Raw genomic sequence first — 24,437 nt, forward strand, 5'->3', positions numbered from 1 at the left:
CTGTTATTTATCGTCGCAATATAAGCTTCCAGGTTTAATCGCATTTTATTTTGGTAGCTGTCTGTTCATCTTGTTATTACAGTGCTCCTAGAGGCTGTGTATGATTTTTTTCAGTTTCCTATCCCCTTATTACCCCATTCTGATTATATAAGTAATATATATAAGTAATACATACACATGTATTCTTGTTTCTACAAATAATAAATGCATTCTTCACTCTATACTTTAGCCATGTGTTAATGGTTCATTTACTGTTTAATTAGTATACTGGATTTTTAACTTTCATTTGACACAGGCTGTTTTTTAGTTTTTTTCCGCCTTAACTACAATTTCACATAATACCTTGACAAATTTAATCAAAGAATGCTGCCAGGCTGCTCAAACCTAGTGTCAAATTACTCTCTGAAAAACTATTGATACCATTTTCCCTCATTATTATTCCATGTTATGTCTCCAATAAATTATTGTATGTGTCTTTTAAAATGAAGCACATTCAAAATTGCAAATAATGCGGTAAACTCAGGCCATCGCTATCTCTATCCCATTGAGATGTAAGGGAACATACCGCAGAAATATACAGTGCTGCAATTTGCTCTGTGCTTGTTTTATTTGGACTCCAGTGAACCATATAAAATGTGATGCATCCCTAGGCTCTAAGGCGTAATTCACAATTAGTAAAATTGTTTAGGTACTTTTTTTAAGCAATCATTTTGTTATTAAGCATTTTAGAAGCACAATGTTGAATGATGTATTACATTCAATGTAATAAACCAAAAACGCAGGACAGAGTTATTATCTTCTGCTGAAAACCTGTACTTACTGTTGCATAGACTCCATACATTGTATAGTGTAAAAGTATACTTTACATACATTTAATTGTTCAAAGCATAAGTTCATAATCACTAGATTTGTATTAATGCTACTTTACCAGCAACCAAGCAAAACTGTTTACATTGCTGTGAAAATATTTGTCCCTTCCTGATTTCTTCTATTGTTGCTTATTACCAAGGGGGCAAATACCTTTTCACAGCAGTGTAATTCCTAATACCGCTAGAAGGTCATTTAGTACAAGTCGCGACTAACTCCCTATAAAACGTACTGTAAAATGTAATCTGAAAGTCGAAGATAAAATAAGTTCTCAAAGCCATTTCAAGTGTAAAAACATCCAGTAAACAATATCTCTGCATGCTCCACCAAGTACAAGGTATTAGAGATTTGGACAACTGACAGACACCAAAATAATATGTGTAAACACTTTGGAGTATATTTCCCAAAGAATGGTATGTCTGCTGCAGATTGCTCAACAAGTTGCTTGGAATAAATAAAAGACGACTACAGGGTCATTTTAGGACACTGAAATGTAGGCATGTTGATTTAATATAGCTTGAATTAGATAATGATAGTTACAGATAGGGGAGACAAGGACAACAAAACAAATGCTCAACGTGAGTTTAGAAATCGATACTGAATCTCTCTTGACCTTTATGTAAAATAAAAAAAAAATCTGTTTTCTGTAAACAAGGAAGAAACATTACCAGCATAAATACATAAATATATATATATATATATATATATATATATATATATATATATATATATATACAGATCAGCCATAACATTATGACCACCTGCCTACTAATATTGTGTAGGTCCCACTTTTGCCCCCACAACAATCCGGACCCATTGAGGCATGGAGTCCACTAGACCTCTGAAGTTGTGTTGTGGTATCTGTCACATACATATGAGTAGCAGATACCTTAAGTCTGGTAAGTTGCAAGGTGGGGCCTCCAAGGATGCATCCTGGTGTTATGTGTTCTCCAGGTAAATGACGCACACGCATCAGGCCATCCTCATGATGTAAAAGAAAAGGTGATTAATCGTTTCTTTCATTGCTCCGTGGTCCATTTCTTATGCTCACGTGCCCATTGTAGGCCCTTTTGGCAGTGGACAGAGGTCAGCATGGTGTCACGAACTGGGTCCATACAGATGACTGCATTGACCCAGCGCGCGCAAAGATTGTGTGCAGGAGTCACAGTGCAGTAGCGGAGTTGGACAGGGCCTGATGCAGGGCGACTGCACTCACCCGGGTGTTGAGCACCTAGGGTTGTGCAGCCACATACCAGTGCCCTGACATAGCAGCAGATGTAGTCCAAAATGAAACAAAGTGATATCCTGCAGGCACCCTGGAACAAGCATGAGACATAGCACCAGCTGCAGGCTGGGAGTATGGAAGCTAAGCAAAGGATATAGCAGAAGCATAACAAGCAAGGGGGACAGAGCGAGCAAGATACGGAGAGATCAAGCAAGAAACATAACCAGACAAAACATACATAATACAGGACACCCCGCTGCCGGGGATACAAGACAAGACACCCCGCTGCCAGGAATACAAGACAGGACACCCCGCTGCCGGGGATACGAGACAGGACACCCCGCTGCCAGGGATACGAGACAGGACACCCCTCTACCGGGGATACGAGACAGGACACCCCTCTACCGGGGATACTGGGAGTATGGAAGCTAAGCAAAGGATATAGCAGAAGCATAACAAGCAAGGGGGACAGAGCGAGCAAGATACGGAGAGATCAAGCAAGATCAACCAGACAAGACATACATAATACAGGATACCCCGCTGCCGGGGATACAAGACAGGACACCCCGCTGCCGGGGATACGAGACAGGACACCCCGCTGCCAGGGATACGAGACAGGACACCCCTCTATCGGGGTTACAAGACAGGACACCCCTCTACCGGGGATACAAGACCCCTCTACCGGGGATACAGGACAGCCCACAGGTTACATCACAGGCTGACACACATAAATACAGGAACTAGCCTAGGACTATATGATAACTATTGGAGATTCCGTCACATCAAAGTACTCCAATGACGATGGGTCCTAACGCTAGAGCCTGGCTACGAAAGTACTAATAAACTGAACATTGAATCTATACACATGTCAGAGAGACATACCTGTAGACTGCAGACTGAGACAAACAGACAAACAGCGGTCTGCTGCTGTGCAGCCCCATACACAACAAACTGCTATGCACTGTGTGTTCTGACATGTTTCTTTTAGAACCAGCATTAACTTTTTAAGCAATTTCAGATACAGTAGCTCGTCTGTTGGATTTGACCACACAGGACAGCCTTCGCCCCCCCATGTGCATCAATGAACTTTGGGTACCCATGACCCTGTCGCCTGTTTACCGATTTTCCTTCCTTGGACGACTTTTGATAGGTACTTACCGCTGCAGGACAAGAACACCCCACAAAAGCTGCAGTTTTGGAGATTGTCATGTAGCCATCACGATTTGGCCCTTGTCAAAGTTGCTCAGATCCTTACGCTTGCCCATTTTTCCTGCTTCTAACACATCAACTTTTAGGATGAAATGTTCACTTGCTACCTAATATATCCCACCAACTGATCATAATGTTATGGCTTATTTATGGATGAGGATCCTTTATTATTCTATATTTATTGTATTCTGAATCAGCTGATTATTTTTTTTAAATGTTGTTCTGAAGTTTTGATATAGCAGCAGAAGACCAGGGCACAGTCACACACACACATATACAGTAATATACACACACAGTTACACACCATCACATGCACACACACACATATGTACTTTTTTCAGTAAAGGCTCATCAGCAGCTGGTGACAGATCTTCTCTGCTTCTCCCTTGCTGTCCTCACTAACTGCCTACACCTGAGCAACAGGAAATATCATATGCCAGCACTCAAGCTTTGTCAGTGTACTGGACCGGAGCGAGGACTCACAGAGAGGGCCATGTGCATTTACATTGGTGAGTCCCTCAGTGCATTTACTGTTCACAGAGGAACTGATCAATGGAGTGAAGCAGTGGGCCATGAGACTCAAAATCCTTCATCTTTTAAGACATTTCAAAAGCAGTAGCGACTCGATTGGAAAAACGTAATCGTTACAGAGCCCTACTTTTTCTATATTTGATTAAAGTTATATTGATATAATATTGATTATGTAAATTGCATATTCCCAATAGATGAGCTGGTGACTACAAAACAGCAGCAATTAGTGCTTTTGTTATGGATACATTTGTTAAATCAAGGTACTTAAAACAGATTTAATTGCGTTTGTTACATTATGTACCAAGTTCCATTTATTCCATTATTTCTTTGATTGCTGTTGTGCTAATTACAATGTTCTAGTCTAGTTTTTGCAGATTGCATTATTTGTTAGTCTATAGTCTAGAGAAATGTACAAGTGGCTCTTAAATTGTTAGCGCTTCGAGATGGTTATCTTGCAATATGTAGCCAATCATTGTTTGTTAAGATTGGTGATTTAAAATCAGAGAGTTAGTGGCAATGAATTAAAATAACATTAAAATAAATGAACAATAAAAACGAACTATCTTTCATAGAATGAGGTTTCTGGAGAGAATGATTTATTTTCCTGATTCAAAATAATCCCTAAGGATAAGATGTTAATGTTCAACATTTACGGCAATTTAGTTTTGCATAACATAGTGAAAATTCAAAACGCATAATCCTGCTGAGAATTATGTTAGATCTAACAGGAAATTTTACCTGAGATTTATAAAGGTTTCTCCCATAGCAAGCGACAGGCTTTCAAATATTTAATTTGTAAATAATGTTTTTTAAATAACTTTTTTGGCTGGCAAACATTGGACCCAGGCGACACTTAGTGGGGGGCAGCATTCCGGGGCAGCTGCCTCACTCTATCAATCCCTTTCGATCAGCAATAAATGCATGAAGGGACTGAGCAGTAGAATTAAGCACAGGTAGCAAAAATTGGCATTCCTTCGGCCCCAGAACTGAGTCTGAGCGTCAGGATATGATGTAATTTCCTGGCACTTAGACCTAGGGAGCATGTGAGGACCATGAGGAAGAAGCAGAGCTGTCACTGGCCAGCGGACTGCCTACTCTTGATCCAACAAAGATAGGAGTGTGTAAATATGTTAGTGTGTGTGTTTAAGTATATGAGTGTGTCCGAGAAATATGTACATGCTGAAACATAAAGGTATGGGCATAGGTTGGTTGGAGGGGTTTGCTTTTGTGTGGGATTTTTTTTGGGGTGGTGGGGGTTCTCATCATTTCATTCTTGGTCCCAGACAAGACAATGTATTGGACAAGCTAGCAAATGTATTGACCATTAAGCACTTTATTGAAAGTTTATGTTTGTTTTAGTTGGTTGGCTGTACACACATCCTCAATATGACAACCAAGGATTTTATCCTTCCAAAAGTGGATGAAATGAATACCAATAAGCTGGGTAACTCTAACAACTACCGTATTTGCTCGATTATAAGACAAGGTTTTTTTCAGAGCAAGTGCTCTAAAAATGTCCCTTGTCTTATATTCGAGGTCACCTTATAATCAGACCTCAAATAGATGTCTCACTACAAGACTAAGATCCAGATCCCCCGCAGCGCTGCAGGGAACCTGGATCCTCCTCTCTGGCAGCCGGTGGGCATCTGTGCGATGTGTGTAGACAAGCTCCGCTGCTGACGGCACTTCCTCTGGGGCTTCTATGACGGAGCGCCAGCATCACATGAGCTTCCTGTGCTCCATCATAGAAGCACCAGCGAAAGTGCCGGCAGCAGCAGCGGAGGTTGTCTGTGCACATCCTACAGCCGGTGAACGTTTGCGGGATGCACACAGACAACCTCCGCTGCTGCCAGCTCTTCCGCTGGGGCTTCTATGACAGCAACAGCGCAGGTTGCCTGCGTGCATCGCACAGACCCCCACTGGCTGCCCCCACTAGACACCAGGGAGTCTGAAGCACAGGGGACAAGTCTAGGGATGCACTGGTAAGTCGGGGGTTTAGAGTGTCAATATAATGTTTTTCATTATAAAATGGTTTTCTGGAGGCAGAGTGGCATATCGCCATATAGGGGGGGTTAAAAGGCAATTCAGGGAGGCAGAGTGGCATCTAGGGGTGTATAAGGGATATCTGGCAGGCAGAGTGGCATATCAGGGAGGCAGAGTGGCATATAGGGGGTTAAAAGGCATATCAGGGGGCAGATTGGCATTTAGGGGATATAAGGCATTTCGGTGGGCAAATGTGCATAACTGGTTTTCTGGAGGCAGAGTAGCATATAGGGAGTTAAAAGGCATATCAGAACAGCATTTAGGGGATATAAGGCATTTCGGGGGGCAGATGTGCAGAACTGGGGGCAGAGAGGCAAATAAAAGGTAATAAAACAAACATTTTTCTCAATCATATTTTTTATGAAATCTGAAAAAATAGTTTACATGTGAATTAATATTTACTAGTAAAACTTTTTTTCCTTCAGGGTAGTCTTTTATTCAGGCTTTTTCTTTTTTTCCTAACTTACTATTCAAATTTTGGCGTGATGGCAAAATTTACACGACAACGAAGACACACAACACGAAGAATCTTCGTGTTCATGTTCGTCTTCGTTAATCTACTAATCTCACGGGTCCCTTGCTCACCTACCCTACTTTATACGCAGAATCGCAGGGGTTAATGGGAGCGGAAATCCGTATGTTCACTCGAGTAGTTAAAGGTTCATGAGAGCGACTCTAGTGGTCGCCTGCAGGGGCCCCCTCTGGCATCAACCAATTGGTTGATGCTAGTGGAGACCCCTGCCGGCTACCAATATAGTCGCTCTCATGGACCTTTAACTCCTGACAGTGAAACTCCACCATTGGTCTTCCCGCTCCAGGAGTTAAAAGTCCGTACGAGCGACTCTATTGAGCAGGGAGACCCAGGAGGAGTTCCACCATAAGGAGTTAAAGGTCTGAACAAGCGACTCTATTGGTCGCCAGCAGGGGGCTAGTCTGCCATCAACCAATGAAGTGCAATAGAGTCGCTCATGCAGACCTTTAACTCTTGAAGCGGGGAGACCAATGGTCTCCCCAGGCCAAGTTCCCGTCGGGAGAAAAAAGGTCTGTACAAGTCTGTACTCTATTGGTCTCTGGCAGGTGCACTTCATTGGTTGATGGCAGGGGAGGCCCCTGCCGGCGACCAAAGTTGCTTGTATGGACCCTTAAAATCCTGGCGCCAAAGCTGCTGTGTAGTGTGTTCTGCGTTAACACCGTATTAACCTCTTCAAAAAAAAAAACAGTTGCATGCAATTTGGTAAGTATTGCATAAAGACAACATTTCCTGCAGCCATTAAACATAGAAATCTAATTTATGATGGACTTAAAGCCACAATTTTGGAAGCACAATGTATGGGTCCAGAACCACCACATTTTCTGGGTATACCACCCTTTAGGATTCTCTTGCTGCTCTTTTACTGCTGCACTTGGATAGTAAATAATAATATTGGTTTACTGTAATTTCAGTTGTCTATTTCACTTTAATTACTGTGACGACAGCTAAGTATTATTTTGTAACATTAATTTGTAAGAAATGATTCTTTTTATCTCATGTTTTTATTTTAATTAATGAATCTGGACCAATATATAATTCATGTAATTTTTTTCGATAGCTGTTATTATTATTATTCAGTTTCATGGGATAGACTAAACTCTGGCAGATGTACCCAGGGGAGGGCTGGCAGCCTAAGGCCTGGGGGGCAAGTCTAGTCACGTGGCCCGTTGCGCCACCGAATCAGCCCACTATACATGCCCATCTTTTCCTGATTTTCTAACGCATATTGATGTAATGTGATGGGACTGGGAGTAAAAAATGATGTTTAATACATTAAAAAACAGCTAATCTTTGTAACAAAATAAAATGTAAATATGGAAAAATTGGACCCTAGGCATTTCCTTGGGCCCCTGCCTGTAATTATCCCCAGAGTCCCTTTGTCCCTCATTCACTAAGCCACACCTCTGTTTTACTTACTCCCGGCAGTTCAGGTATAGATCAAATAAACAACACATGTAAACAGCACTTGCATGTATAGATCAACTGAATAAGAAATACAAACTCTGTATTTGCAGGTATACATAAATAATGTATGCAAACAGCATAGCAGAATAACACACAAACCCAGCTTTGCAGGTACAGGTCAACTGGAAATCACATAACAACTAAGCATTAAAGGTATAGATAAAACCCCCTAAATTACAGGCATAGATCACAGGATGCACACCCCCAAAGCCAGCCCTGGTGTCCACACTGCCCACATAGAACCCGACCAGCACCAAGATGGCCGCTTAATGATTAACCATTGCAGCCGATGTGGCTGTGACTCTTAAAGCGGCCGTAAGACACGCTGGTCGCTTTAAGAGTTACAGCCACATCGGCTGCTTTTCGGTGTGCCGGCCAGTTCGGCCGGCCTACCGCGGATGCTGCGGGCGTTAAAGACGGCTCTGGTGTGGCCGAATCGGCCGCTTAAATGGGCGGCCGCGCGGCCGTTTAATGTAGATTCAGGGCGGCCCAGCCCGCCCCTGGATGTACCCAGTCCAATGTGAAGATAAGAGTATCAAATACACAGAACCTGTAGAGCTTATCTGTTCTTCAAACAGACTTTATGGACTCTATTTAGTAAACAGTATGAAATCCAGTGCAAAGCTTTACATTTGGAATAATCTGCAGTAAGTTTTATAAAATAAAGAATGACATTTCTATACATTGCCAAAATGCATCATGGTGCAGTCCAGTTTTTTTGTTTTAAAATGGCATTAAAGACAGAAGGATGCAATTCACATTACATTAGAATGACATTAGAATAACAGCAAATTATCTAACGTGAAAATTCAGAAAAATTCAAAACCTTAGCTGTAAGCTCCCATTCGTTTATTCTAGCAAATGTTTAATAAATATTAAGACAATTGTTTCTGCGTGCTGAACGCATATTGACATTTTCTCGTGTATGGAAAGCAAGTCAAAATAAATGTCTCATAATGTACATTACTAGATGTACAAGCATGTTTCTGCTGATTAGAAGTTCATTTTTAATTAAGATGAATACATTAAAGTTACAAACTATTTCACAAGTACAGTATCCTTGAATAACATATTGAAAAATCCCTAAACACTTTGTTATTATGCAGAAAATACAGTTTGGCCTTTCAATAATGTATCTACCTAGAGGTTAAATCTGTCACACTTATAATAACTGTTCCTCTGTAGCCCTCTCAAGTGAAATGCATCTTTATCTCCTAGGTGATACATGTCAGTCACTTTAATAGAAATGTCACAATGACCTTTTCTTTAATGTTTGAGAATCTGTATCGACTTCCATGCTTAAAAAGTTTTATAATTATGTTTGGATTATCGTTTTTATTGTAATAGCAGTTAAAATAATGTCTAACTCATTACAGGGGTTGTTGAACTGAGTGTTCCAGAAGATCAACTTGTGAGGGTGACGACAGCAACAGTTGGACAAAGTGTTGTGCTGATCTGTGGTATCCAAGGCAACATAAAGCTTCCCATTATATGGAAAAGAAACAATGCCATTCTGAACAACCTGGATTTGGAAGATATTAGTGTAAGTTATATTACAGAGGTACTTAGCTAAAATGTGGTTATTGAACAATTAAGGATGTGTGTTGTATAATTTGTAGCATACAATACTGGGGTTTGATGGTATTTTTCTTTTAGTGAAATTTGATCTCATCAGTTTACCACATCTTGCAAGATCTCATATATACATTTTTGCTCAACGGTATAAACATGTATGGAGGGGTATATAAGGGTTTATTGTAACATTACAACATTACTGCTTATGACTGGCGTAACTCTTCCTGTTCCTGCTTGTCCCTGGACCTATTTGGCTGTGGATTTTATTGTGGACCTTCCCCCTTCAGAATGAAATCCGGCCATATTGGTCATGGTAGAACATTTTTTTTATTTTTTTTTAGAAAATGGCTCATTTTGTCCCACTTCCTAATCTACCAACAGCCCCGGATTTAGTGCCTATAATTGTCCAAGAAATCCTCTGTCTACATTTGCAGAGTGCAATTTACAGCTGTGTTTTGGAGGACTCTCTGTTCTACTATGGGAATCTCTTTGGCATTCTCATCCGCCTGCTACTCCAAATTAATGGGATTACTGAAAGGACCAACCAGTCATTGGAACAGTTTCTCTGGTTGATCGTAGAAGACCACCAGGGTGTCACGGTGTAAGGTAGAAGAGGTGGACCCGACAGTGCAGATAGGCACTAGATCTTCACCCAAACAATAGTTCTTACCCGGGGATGAGCCCCTGAGATCGAACAATCACTGGGACAAACAAATCCGAGGTCAGGGCTGGCAGAACAGGTTCGATAACGATAAACAGTCCGAGTTCGTAAGCAGGCAGAGAAGAATCGTGGTCGGTAACAGGCAGAGATCGGTACACAAGGCAGAATTCAAACAACAAGAAAAGCACACCCAAAAGCTAAGTAACGCTTTATAAAGGAATAGGAGGCGGAGACAGACAAACAACACGGCAAACGGTACTTACGTCACGGACCTCGACGATGCAGAGGTTACGGAGGCGGGGCTCCCAGCGGTGTGCGTGCCGGCGTGCGCGGTGGAGGTAGGACCCGTTGTCGAGCGCGTGACATAGGGTGATTGGACACAACTCCTTTCTTGGGCTGGATTCTCCAGAAACACCAGTCATAAAGCTTCAAAAGTCTCACCATTCTTTTGCAATTTTTAAGCATGTCAGTTCAACAAACCCTGTGGTAGACAAATACTTGTCCCACCTGTGATAAGGTTCATCATACGTCAGGGGTGACAGAATATTGGTGTCAACCAAGAACATCAAGCTCAAAGTTCCATCGATTAAGCTTTCTCCCTGTTACTCTGGTACTTTTCGAGTCCTTTGTTGGATTAATACTGTGGCTTATGAGCTGCTCCTTCTTTCTTCCCTTTAAATACCTTGCGTGTTTCAGGTTTCTTTGCTTAAACACCTGGACTGCAATAGATTTACGAAAAGAACTTCGCAGCCTAAACATGTCCAATTAGGCATTTGGAATATTATGTACAATGAATGCCATCCACTAATTAGTACACATAAAAGGATATGGTCCATAATGAAAGGTCATAGGTCTGCTGAAAAAATTCAATCCTGAACACCCAGATAAACATGGGTAGTTTCAGCCTTTAGCTGTCCCTTTACGGAGGGGGAAATATCATGATGTTGGCAGGTGTGAAAGTACGGCACACTGTTGACACACAGCAGGACCAGCGCCTGTGACACATGGCTGGTGGCAAGGCAAGCCAGGCACCAGATTTAAAAATCTGGAACTCCTTAGCACTGATACCCCAGTGTGGTCGTGCTGTTTTTTTTGCTGATTCTGTTCCTGTATGCCCTACCTGTGTAACTTACCTGGCTTGTCTGACTACCTGCCTTCTCAACTGACTTGGCTGTGTCTGACCATCCATTCTGCATGAACTCCTGACATGATGCGTCTCCCCTCTGTGATTCCAGCCTACAGCTTACCTATGTAGAAATCTGATCTGTCAGTGCTTTGCCTACTATACTCAGTACTACACCCGAGTCTCCTCTCTGTTGGGTTTATCCAAGTCCTGTCCTTTTAGCTTGTTTAATGCACCATACAGTTTCAAATAGCAAGTAGGATGCAAGGCATACTCCTGGGACTACATCTTTTTTTAAGCATTAGCCTCGTTAATGTTAATGTAACTTACGTCAGTATTCAGCCACACATTCTAAACAATATAAAAAGTATTTACAGTTTGCAAAGGTATTTTCCTCTGCTCTTCATGTCACACGTACTCACACAAATAATTTATATGGGTTTTCTCCACATTTTCATTGCTGTACAATTGTAGAAACCCTTCAAATTTTTGTTATATACACGATATGAATGCTAATCACTTGCATAATCTTCTCATTTGATTGCTTTGTAGCAGTCAAATGTCTTGGATGCAATGCAATGGAACCTAGTATTTCCAGGGTTAGCTAAGAGAATTTATAGCACTTTGCCTTTCTGTAACCATGGAAATCCATTCTGCCCAAAGTAACAGATTGCACAGTGGCTCCATCATAGGGCGCCTGCATGAAAACAAATATATTCACTTCTACCACATGAATAGAAAGTACATTTTCAACTATTTGAATGAATACATAAACTGAGAACTGTAACTATTATGCTTTTTCCCATATTTCTTCATTTGCATTTACAGAGCCACCACCTGGGTTGTTAATCTTTTCAAATTATAATAATTCTGACTACCTCATTTCATAAGTGCAATTTTATTGCAATGCTAGAGCATAATGAATGTATACTAATTAAAGTGGCATGTGCGATCATACAGACAGTCTAAAATGAGATATGCTCCTATATAACTTTAACAAAGCTATATTCACAGTTTCATCAGTAAAAAAGTTACACCTATTTGACCACATCTGCTTAACCCATTCTTTACCCTGTGGACGTACGAGTAGAAAAGTTGAGGGGAGATTGTCCTTAGGATGCACGTGTATGTCCTGACTTTGTTGCAGCAGCTGGGACAGCCTGGACTCCCCCATCGGCAGAAGACAGCATCGCTGGCTTCCTACCAACGGATCGTAACAGCACTCCACACGAGCACCAGTACACTGTTACATAAAGCATGCCTGATCATTGCTGACACGCACAAGAAGCTATTTGGAGGAGTCCAGCAGGGATCTGTGATTGCTCCCCCCGTTGGCTTATTGCATGCATTGCGATCAGCCATGCAAGACTATAGACCCTTGCTTGCTGATCATAGTGTATTCACTACCCCCAAACCCCTTAAGTCAGAAGTATTAAAAATACTACTTTATAGAGCACTTTGTCAAATAAACGATGTGGCCCTCTAGAAACAACAAAAATTTCAAAATTGCATTTCCTTTTATTTTAGTAATACATTTTTAATACTAGCTCTCACAATTGTTATTTGTGCATGTTTCTATGGCTTCACATAAAAAAACCTATTTTTCCTGTGTATAATTTGTGTGGGTACATCAAACATGGAAAATGTGACTCTTAAGTAAACCGACATATGACAATTTGGATGAAATGTCCAGCTTGCATGTTTGCTACAACCAACTTTGCATTTTTAGTAGACTGACACTACACATGACTTGCAAGTTGAATATGTGAGTTCAAACTAGGGGAAGCTTGATGAAATACATGGTTAATTGGCCTCCCTATTTATGCCGTTATTTTTTTGGCAGGTGTGAAAAATGCTGTAAAATAAGAATGCTTTCCAACATAAAAACATAGTTTATTTTAGTCATTAAAATACAAACAGAAGAAAAATATATATAAAATCAAAATTTGCCTTTGAAACAGTATTGACTTTTCTGGCATATAGGTAGGTGTATGATTAAACAATTATACAAGTGCTAATGATCATTTATTTAATATGTAGGTTGAAACACAATCATTAACTAGACGTGTGAATCCAAAAATGAGGAGGGACCCCCAAGGAAACAAACAAAGTTTGTTGGTCATTGCTTTGGCTTTGGACATAATTAATGGTTTCCTCAATGCTGAGAAGTACACTTACTTACTCAGGGCCGGCCCAAGACATAATGCCGCCTGGGGCGGAGTTTAAAATGCCTCCCCCATTATCTACCCTTCCTCTGCCGCCTCCCCATTATCTACCCTTCCTCTCCCTCCCTCCCTATTATCTACCCTTCCTCTCCCTCCCTATATCTTCCCTTACTCTCCCCCCTATCTATTATCTACCCCCCCACCCCCTTTGTACTTACCTTTCAGCAGTCCTGCGCGAGTCTCCCTGCTCGGTCTCGGTGCCAGCTTGTAATGATGAGCGCCGGAAATTACGTCATCTTCCGCCTCTCAGCATTACAAGCCAGCACCAAGACTGAGCTAGAGGGCTCGCAGAGGAGAGAGAGGGGCGCCGAGTGGGTACTGACAACTTGGTAAGCGAAAACCACTTGGCGTCCCCTCTCTCTTCCGCTTTAAAAAAAAAAAAAAGTGCCGCCCCTTCAAAAGTGCCACCTGGAACAATTGCCCCACTCTGCTCCATGGTACTCCCTGTACTTACTTATCCATCATGCAATTTTACCAGGGAGGCATCTGATTCTGCAGCATGACAACGAACCTGACCATACAACAAAAGTCATTAAGAACTATCTTCACCTAAAAAAGCACAATTTGTCCTGCAAGTGAGATAAGTAACTAATATTTGATTTAGATTTTTCTTCTTTTCACTCAATTTGCATTTTGTTAAATGATAAAAAAATAAACTATTAACATGTCTGTTTTTAAAAGCATTCTTACTTTACAGCATTTTTTCACGCCTGCCTAAAACTTTTGCACAGTGCTGTTAATTGAAGTAGAATAAAAAAAAAATACTTAATACTGCACATCCCTAAAGCTCTGATTGTATGTTTTAATTACTCCCATCTCACAAAAGACAGAGGGAAATTACAGCTGGTCAAAATGGCTCCCCGAAGGACTAAATAATTATAAACGTAAATGTCAGAAATGTCTCTTCAGTGATCCGCCCATTACTTGGATTTAGTAGGATATGGTATCCAATTCCTTTGGTAAACCCTTTGAGACAAACCACTACAAAACCACTTTAAAGATTATATGTTTGTAAAATGTGGGATTTTTTTCTTTCTTAAAGTCAGCATACTCCTCCTGTGTCTTACACATTTTAGCACAACATTTCAAATTAACATCTACAATGATGGAGCTGTATTTTCAGAGAATTTGACGATATTACCTGAAAAATGTTATGAAGATCCACGGAAACCTTACATATTCACATACATTATTCTTAATCATTGATTAATATATTCAATTTGCTAATCACAGATGAGAAATTTTAATCTATCCTGTGAAAAAAAAAGTGCTTACCTAATCACATTAAAATAAGAACATGTGTGGAAGGAATTTGTAAAACTTCACATCAACAACCCAGAAGCACATATTTTAAACAATTTAATTACTAATTACTGGAATGATTAGTATTGGAATAGATACATATGAAATTAATATATAATGATAAAGCAAAAATATATACATATTTGTGTTTCTTTAAATGAAATGTTTAATCTGAAAGCCTTCCCTTATCACATTCAGCAACTCGTCACACCTGTTTTTTCTTTTGTAAACATTTTTCATAATTATTTTACAAGAACTAAGAAATTACAGTATTAACAATGGTATTAACATTGGTACCAGTAGACTTGTGTATTTGGATGAACTTGTTTTTATACAAATCTCTGATAACATGGGTGATCCCTGACTAAACTGCCAAAAATGAATTGCAAAAGTGCTGAAACTTAATTAGAATTCGTTCATTTGTCGCCATGTGTAGCTGGTGCCATTACAAGCTGTTTTGGCACTCCTTGATGAGATAAAGTGGGAAGGAACTGTGTATAGGAGGGTACATATCAATGACTCATAGCAGCGGTAGGTGTAGACAAAAAAAGAAGAGATGGTCTCATTGATGGTAATGGCTTTGATTAATGGGTCCAACAACCAGTGGGAGTTTGTCCTTACTTTTTTCCCTTTGGCCAATAAGCATTTACAAGGGGAAGGGACAAGCTTTAGATATATATAAGTGTACTGATGCCCTTTTAACTTGTCAGTAGCAGCAGTTACAAACTGATGAGAGTGGGAGTGTGAGACAATGACAGCTTAGCAGAGGCTGAGATTGATGGTCATTGCTAATATACAATACTGCAAGTTGATTAATAAAGTAACAATGTATTTGCTCTAATATGAGACAAGTTCAGAGCAAAAAATAGAGGTCTGACTATAAGACTAAGTCCCAGATCCCCTGCAGCAATGCAGGGGACGTGGATCTTCCTCTCTGGCAGCCGGTGGACACCTGCATGATGCGCGCAGACAACCACTGTTGCTTTCTGGTACTTCTTCCGGGGCTTTTATGACGGAGAGCTGGCTTGACATGGCCTTCCAGTGATAGAAGCCTATCGCGCAGAGGTCCATCAGCTGCCCCCCCTAGACACCAGGGAGTCTGAAGCACAATGGGGATGCATTGGTAAGTCTGGGGGGGGGCAGAGAGGCATATCAGGGGGCAGAGTGGCAAATAGGGGGGTATAAGGCATATCTGGGGGGCAGAGTGGCATATCAGGGAGGCAGAGTGGCATATAGGGGGTATAAGGCATATTTGGGGAAAGAGTGGCATATAGGGGGGGTATAAGGCAAATCTTGGGGACAGAGTAGCAAGCCCGGGATCAGATGTGCATAACTGGGGGGTAGGTTGGCAAATAAAAGGAAATAAAAACAAGAAATGCATTTTCCTCAATCATGATTTTTATTAAATATGAAAAAATCGTTAACATGGGAATTAATATTTACTAGTAAAAATTATTTTTTCTATTGGGTAGTCTTATATTCAGGCTTTTTTTCTAAATGATTATTCAAATTTTGGGGGGTCATCTTATAATCGAGCAAATGCGGTAATAGTTTATTTTAGTGCAGATAATTTACTGTTGTTGTCTGGATTGGAGAAGTTGTATTGTACCACTGTAGTGTATCTACAGTATCTCACAAAAGTGAGTACACCCCTCACATATTTGTAAATATTTTATTACCGTATTTGCTCGATTATAAGACAAGGTTTTTTCCAGAGCAAATGCTCTGAAAAATACCCCTCGTCTTCTAATCGGGGTCGTCTTATAATCAAACCTCAAATAGAGGTCTGACTATGAGACTAAGATCCAGATCCCCCGCACCGCTGCAGAGGACCTGGATCCTTCTGTCTCCCCCCCCATTTAACACTCCCCCCCACCCCACACACACTTACCGGTGCTTCCAATTTCCTGCTGTATACCGGGGCAGCGGGTTGACGTCCACGCGATCCGCGTAGACAACTTACGCTGCACCCGGAAGGAGGTGTGGCTAGCAGCGGGGGTTGTCTGCGTCCATCACGCAGACCGTCCCCGACTGTCAGAGATCAGAGTTCCCCGAACCGGTACCGGTACGCGGATCGAGTGGACGTCAACCCGCTGCCCCGGTATACAGCAGGAAATTGGAAGCACGGGTAAGTGTGTGGGGTGGGGTGGAGTGTTAAATGGGGGGGAGACAGATGATGCTAAGCATGTACATTCAGCTTCTTTGGTCGACCATGGCGAGGCCTAATCTGAGTGGAACCTGTCCTGTGAAACCGCTGTATGGTCTTGCCCACCGTGCTGCAGCTCAGTTTGAGGGTCTTGGCAATATTCTTACAGCCTAGGCCATCAGATCCTAAGAGAGTTCTTTGCCATGAGGTGTCATGTTGAACCTCCAGTGACCAGTATGAGAGAGTGTTAGAGCGTTAACACCAAATTTAACATACCTGCTCCCCATTCACACATGAGACCTTGTAACATGAGTCACATGACACCGGGGGAGGGGAAATGGATAATTGGGCCCAATTTGGACATTTCCACTTAGGGGTGTACTCACTTTTGTTGCCAAGGTTTAGACATTAATGGCTGTGTGTTGACTTTTTTTTGAGGCGACAGCAAATTTACACGGTTATACAGGCTGTACACTCACTACTTTACATTGTAGCAGAGTGTCAGGTCTTCAGTGTTGTCACATGAAAAGATATAATAAAATATTTACAAAAATGTGAGGGTGTACTCACTTTTGTGAGATACTGTATATAATGTATATACCACATTATATACAGGGATTGCAGCATACATTTTCTTCCACATTTATTTTAGGCAAAATCTCTAGTTTTTGGTCAAGATACAAAAGTGTGATTAAGACAGCTGCTACCAGCCAACTCTCTAATTTGTAGATAGCACAAAATATTTTGTGTTTTATCTGTCTTATCTTATCATATGTTATTCTTTATCATCATTGATAAATAAATATAGATGACAAGACTATGCATTCTCCTGGGCTTGCGCACAGTGCGACTTTCTGTCAGTTGTTTAAAATGTAAAACCTGTTTCATTTACGCTACCAGCAAAACCTCTAATTTCTGGACAAGTGATATGTCTTTATTTTCTATCACATCGTTTATCATTGATAAATAAATATTGGTTACAAAACCAGGGATTATAAAATATATACAATTGGGGATATTCAGTCCTGCTCCAAGGGGCTTCATGTGTCTATCATCTGCCAGTGCCTGCCTGCCCAGGACCAGTGCCCTACTACTACTGCTGCTCATCTTTTGCCTTCCTTACTCTGGGGATCAATTCCTATTTTTTCTGATATTTGGGGGTTGGTCTTGTGGCTGTGCCTCGCCTTGTCTGCCCTTTTCCCTACCCCTGTGCCTCAATGCCCTTCCTTACTCTGGGGAATCAGTTCTTATTTTTTCTGATATGAGGGGGTCAGTCTTGTGGCTGGTTGTGTCTGTTTGCAAGTGCCTGACCTGTGCCCTGCCATGTGCTCTAGATGTGTGTATCCATTGGTGAAGTGCAGTCTATTCTAATATATATGATATAGTTTAATGTATTCAATGCTCAAACACCCATCTCTTCGCCAGTGGTGGTGCTCTCCAGCCACACTTCTGTCACACTGTAATACTCTCTGGAAGCGGCTCCATTCTATATACATCTTAAAATCACTTTTATTATAGATCTAAAGGTATGTGATGCAAAGGGAAACAAAATGTTTTGTGTCCATAATAGAAATGCCTTTGGTAGTGTGCCTACTTTTCTTATTAGCAGTGAGTACTAGATTAGATTTAATACAGTATTGTACAATGATTTTCTTTGCTGAAGTCAGCACCATATGTGTTATCATGTGTGAGTATACATATCTTTCCAAAGAGTGTTTATTTTAGGGCATGTCTATAAACAGTTTACTACATCTGCACAGGTAGATATGAGGATAGATTTTATTAACAATATTAATTTCGTATTGTTTTTTGGTTTCAAATATAAATGCAAAACATTTCTTTATACAAGTAAAATATGCAAAAAATATTTTCTTATGGATTTGAGAGTTCTCATACCATGAGAACAAATTATAACACACATAAAAATACATGTCTCAAAAAAAAGTTATAGTATGTGAAAAACTTATATTATTCAGGATTGTATCTCAAACTTAAAAAAATATAAATGTATATTAAAAAGAGAAAAGGATCTTGTTTTAGGTATAAATGAAAGTCATTTTTATAGTCTGAACCTGGAGGGCAGAGACCCTGGATGGAAACATATTTTGTCAAAATTGTGTTTGATGGATACAATCATCTCCAAGCTGTAGAAGAAAACTGCAGATATTGATCAAAATGCAGGCTGTGGGTAATATTGCCTTGTTTTAAATGAAAAAAGTGGCTGGTCGTCAATATAGGGCATAGTTAAACATACTCTACATCTTAAAGGTTGCCATTTGTTGTTATTGAAAAAAGATAAATACAATGGTTTTGTGAGTGTGTAAATTGTGAAAAATATGCTGCAAAATGAATACACTTCATAGAAAAAAATAATTGTTCTCACCAGCAGCGCTTTTCAAAACATGTTTTGTTTAAGAGATGCCGTTTCAGTTAATATAGAATGTATTCATTGTCTTATGTTTGATTATTTATAAAGAGCAATTGTGGTGCCAAGTGGGAAAAGTGCTGGAGGTGTCACATGTGACATGTGAAGGAACTTTTTACTTGTGCATTCATACAATTTCCAAAAATGAGGACAATCACTGAAAAATCTAACAAAAATGAATTTCGAAACCGTTGAAATTTCATTCAGAGCCCAATAAATCAAAAAGGCGCTGCTTGTTAAGTACTGGTAAATGCAAACTCCACATGAAACAATCAAGGACAGGGTGCAAAAGGTTACCTACTGCAAAGGGGGGAAAAGGCTATAGATACCTATATTGAAAAATATAAATTAAACTTTGAATATCTTTCAAAAGTCTCAACCAAAGCAATCTTATGTTATAGAGGTGCAAAGATGAGGAAAAGAAAAATAAAGATCTTGGAGATTCTGTGGACCTCAAGTTACTTCTGCTGGGAGGCTGTATCCACCGCCTCCACAGTAAAGTAAATCTTCCATACATTAAGTATTTTAAAAATGATCCAAATCTGAGCCTGGGAACTACAGACCTGTAAGCTTAACATCTGTGGTGGGAAAATTGTTTGAGAGTTTATTAAGAGATGGCATACAGGAATATATTGTGGACAATGATATCATCAGTAGAAGTCAGCACGGTTTTATTGCGTTCTATGATGTTATGAGTAAGCGTATAAATCAGGGTGTTGCTGTAGATGTTGTCTATTTAGATTTTGCAAAAGCATTTGACACTGTTCGACATCAGTGGTTATTGTGTAAGCTAGGGGAAATAGGTCTTGGAGAAAATGTCTGTGTTTGGATTAGAAACTGGCTTAGTGACAGGGTGCAAAGAGTTGTTGTTAATGGTAAATTCTCGAGATGGACAACTGTGGTAAGTGGGGTGCCTCAGGGTTCTGTCTTGGGTCCAGTTCTCTTTAACACATTTATTAATGATCTTAAAATAGATATTGGAAGTCACTTGTTTGTGTTTGGTGATGACAAAATTAGGTAAGGTTATAAAGTCTGACCAGGTAGCTTCTCCTCAGAATAATTTGGAAAAACTAGGGGACTGGACAATTAAGTGGCAGATGAGATTCAATATAGATAAGTGTAAGGTAATGCACTTTGGCACCAAAAATAAGCATCCAATTAACACTCTAAAGGGCATTGCATTGGGAAAAGCAGAAAATGAGAAGGACTTAGGTATAATTGTAGACATAGCATCAACGTGCAGTGCCAGTCAGCGGTTGATAAAGCCAGTAAGATATTGGCATGCGTAAAGAGGAGTATTAAATCATGAGATGAAAATATAATTTTACCTCTATATGCACTGCATATTCAAGGCCTCACCTTGAATATGCAGTGCAATTTTGTGTGCCAGTTTTTAAGAAGGATGTCATAGAGCTGGAGGAAGTGCAGAGGTGGGCTACAAAGTTAATTATAGGAATGGAGAATTTTAGTTATGAAGAAAGACTAGATTAACTTGTTTTCACTTGAAACAAATACATACAAGGTCAGTATAAACAGCTCTCTAGTGATCTATTCACCAAGAGGTCTCTACAAAAGACACAGGGTCATCATTTGAGACTAGATGAAAGGAGATTTCAGCATAGGAAAGAACAATAAAAATAAAACTCTCTGCCTAAGGATGTTTTATTATCTAACTCTGTGGATATTTTTAAGAAAGGTCTGGATGCGTTTGTGGTTAAGCATAACATAAAGGTCTACAACTGTTAAAAGGACAGTGGTATTAGCAAATTAATCCAGGGAGTAATCTGATTTCCAGTACGTTAATCATAATTGCCCCAAGGTTTTTTTTTGCCTTCTTTTGGATCAACTTTAGAACTATGTATGTGTGAAAGGCTGAACTTGATGGACTGAAGTCTTTTTTCAACCTACTATACTATACTATACTCAGTAAGACTTTATTACATTAAATAAAAGTACAAATCTCAGGGGTCCTATGGACCTCAAGGTTCTTCTGCTGGCAGGCTGTTTCAAATATCCACCCTCTCATTAAAGCAAGTCTTCTTTACATTAAGTACAACTTTATGACATTTAATAAAAGCAAAAAAACTGTTACTATGTATTCTTGGAAGAAACAATCACAAGTTGCCTTTCTATTTTCGAAAACCAAGGGTGGTAAATATCTAACTCTACAGCTTTTGTTGTATTGTGTTACCAGTTACCCATAACCAGCTTATGTCAAAACAAGTTTTCATTGTTGATATATTTTACATGGATGTTAGAATATATAAAAATGCATTTCAGGATTAAAGTTACAAAATATAGTAGGGGAGTAATAATTAGGGGGCAGTTGAACCCTACTGTATTAGCGCATACCATATAAAAGTTTTTTGAAATGTGTTTTATGAACCAGGAATTTAATATAGTAGAGTATTTTTATTTTGTTTATTTTGAAAAATTACAAAGTTTCGGTATTAGTCATTTGCTGTACCTTTCAAAACAAAGCATTCGGGTCATGAATTCATGACCTGAAGTACCTGCATTGCTATATAATTGAGTTTTTATTATAATTGATCTTTTATACAGTCATCCATCTATAAAGCAATGTTTTAATCTAATAATATAGTATTCATAGTCTAGGTTTAAGTAGTAGGCTTTTTGTTAATCGTTTTAACCATGCTGGCCTTTGTTAAGGGCTCTATGATATTTGTGGTATGCTACGGCGATGCACATTTCTGGCCGTAGGGGTACTTGCTGCAAAATCTGTATTATGAAACATATATTTAAACCATTATATGGACAACAGAAGAGTGGCATTGTGCAAGGAATATTATTGTTTTGGGATTCTCTCATAACAAAGACTTGAGAAATCCTATACAGTACCTAACCTTGGGTTGTAGAAAAAAATGTTTACTTACACACTGTAAAAATGAAATATCTCATGGGGAACAACTCAAGATTAGATACTGAAAAGGCAACAAGCTGAGAAAGAATAGGTAACATTACCCAAGTGAGACTTGAGAATAAAAACAAACATAAATGACAGAGACAAAAAGAGAGAGTAAGAATGGTCTGGATCCATTGGTCTTAGAGGAATACACAGCAGAATAAAATAAAAAGCACAATAAAAAGCCAGGTTGGAAGAGCTGATAGTTGGTGTCATGTTTATGTTAGATCACGAATAAGGTCACATGGAGGATTCCTGAATCCCATGACACAACACTTCCTGCATAATATTTCAAGCTCCTGTCAAGAATATGTGGTTATATTATTATATTTCTTCTTTTCTGGATTATTATATATCTGTGGACTGTTCAAAAATGTAACAAGAAGTAAGTTATTTGTTACACACATATATATATATATATATATATATATATATATATATATATATATATATATATATATATATATAGACATCCTTGGTAAATATGAGCAAACAATGCTGTGACAATGTGTCTTTATTTTTAACCCTTTCATCTTTTTTCAAAAGAATGTACACAAGCAGGTAAAAATTTACACAAACAGGTATATATATAAATGCCCACCTCCACCATCTGGACAATATTTCAGAAGTTCCAGTCTAATCATGTGTATGAATTCATGTCTATGAATCATATATATATATATATATATATATATATATATATATATATATATATATATATATATATATATATATATATATATATATAGACATATAGACGTGTCTATATTGTCTCAACACACTGTGAAGAGAATGGTTCAAGTGGACAAAAAATATCCAAGGATCACAGCTAGAGAATTGCAGAAGTTAACATACGTCTTGGGGTCAAAAAGCTTCTAAAAATACAATCTGACATCACCTAAATCACCCCAAGTTGTTTGGCAAACTGAAGTTGAGTTTGTTTTTTTTAAACCCTTCCAGACACTACTAGAACTTCAAATAGGATTGGGTTGTATGGTCGGATGAAACCAGAATAGAGCTTTTTTGAAATAAACACCAGAGGTGAGTTTGGTGCACATAGACAGGTAGCCATATGGAAAATTACCTCATGCCCACAGTTAAATATGGTGGTGGCTCTTTAATGGTTTAGGGCTGTTTTTTCCTTCCAGAGGACCTGGACATTTTGTTAGGATACATGACATCATGGACTCTATCAAATATCAAATCACCTGACTGCCTCTGCCAGGAAACTTAAAATGGACCGTGGTTGGATCTTCCAGCAGGAAATTGATACAAAACATACATCAAATCCTACCATGGCCATCCCAGTCACCATATTACTCTCTTCACAATCATCAATCCACAGTTATCAGCCCATTTCTAAAAAGAAAGCTAATCTAACGCTGGTAGGCTGCCTGCTTCATGCATTGATCACTGCCTTTAGGCAGGAATCATTTATCTATATATATATATTAGACTTGTGCAAAATCGATTTGGACACAATTTTAGTTTGTTTTTCCTGTATTTGTTTTTGGCTAATTAATTAGTTTTTTTGACCATTCAGTTCAAACAGCATTTGGAGGCCTTTTTTTATTCAGAAATGAGATTTGGGGCGTTCCCAAAGGGGAGTCCCTGACACCTTCTCTCTGAGACTAAGAGTTGCTCAATGCTGTAAATCCTGTATTTCCAGTATCCTTATCCAAGCTGTCTGTATTGCTCCTTGGAATTGGAACTGTTAAATGATTCACAGTTTTGCTTTGCTATAAAAGGTCTGCATCCATCAACTTTGATTTCCCTTAATGTATAAACCTCTGCTAGGAGAATGCTCAATCCACAATCCTTCACATGGAGGAGGATTTATGTGAATGTTCCCCATAGTCTATTACCTTACATCCTCAAACTGTGACCTCTCATTTAACATTTCTCTTTCTATTAACTTTTAATATTCTTCAGAGATCTGAAGTTTTATAATTCTTTTGTCTCTTCCTTCTGCCTGGTGATCCCGATTTTGTAATTAGTATTCTTGTTTACATGATTACTCTTTGTATACTTAAAATATATGTGTATGTCGAAAGAAACTGATTATTAAATGCGTCTTTATATATATATATATATATATATATATATATATATATATATATAAATATATATATATATATACAAAGGAAATTTTTTTTCATCAAACAAAAAGGCATTTACCAGAATCA

At 39.2% G+C, this 24,437-nt stretch overlaps 1 protein-coding gene and 1 long non-coding RNA gene across 3 annotated transcripts in view; both read left to right on the top strand.

Moving 5' to 3' along the window:
- The window catches only part of FSTL5 (follistatin like 5), a 195,226-nt gene that overhangs the window by 114,846 nt on the left and 55,943 nt on the right, over positions 1 to 24,437 (top strand). For both annotated transcript variants that reach the window (XM_053460009.1, XM_053460017.1), the window contains exon 7: positions 9,248 to 9,414. In XM_053460009.1, coding sequence (XP_053315984.1) covers positions 9,248 to 9,414 — 167 coding nt within the window. The remainder of the gene's footprint in view (positions 1 to 9,247; positions 9,415 to 24,437) is intronic.
- On the top strand, positions 21,834 to 22,359 carry LOC128483809 (uncharacterized). The gene is made up of 2 exons (XR_008351106.1): positions 21,834 to 21,910; positions 21,999 to 22,359. It is a non-coding gene; the product is annotated as an uncharacterized LOC128483809 (long non-coding RNA).

Source organism: Spea bombifrons, chromosome 1 (genome assembly GCF_027358695.1).
Source record: "Spea bombifrons isolate aSpeBom1 chromosome 1, aSpeBom1.2.pri, whole genome shotgun sequence".
Classification (NCBI taxonomy): Eukaryota; Metazoa; Chordata; class Amphibia; order Anura; family Pelobatidae; genus Spea; species Spea bombifrons.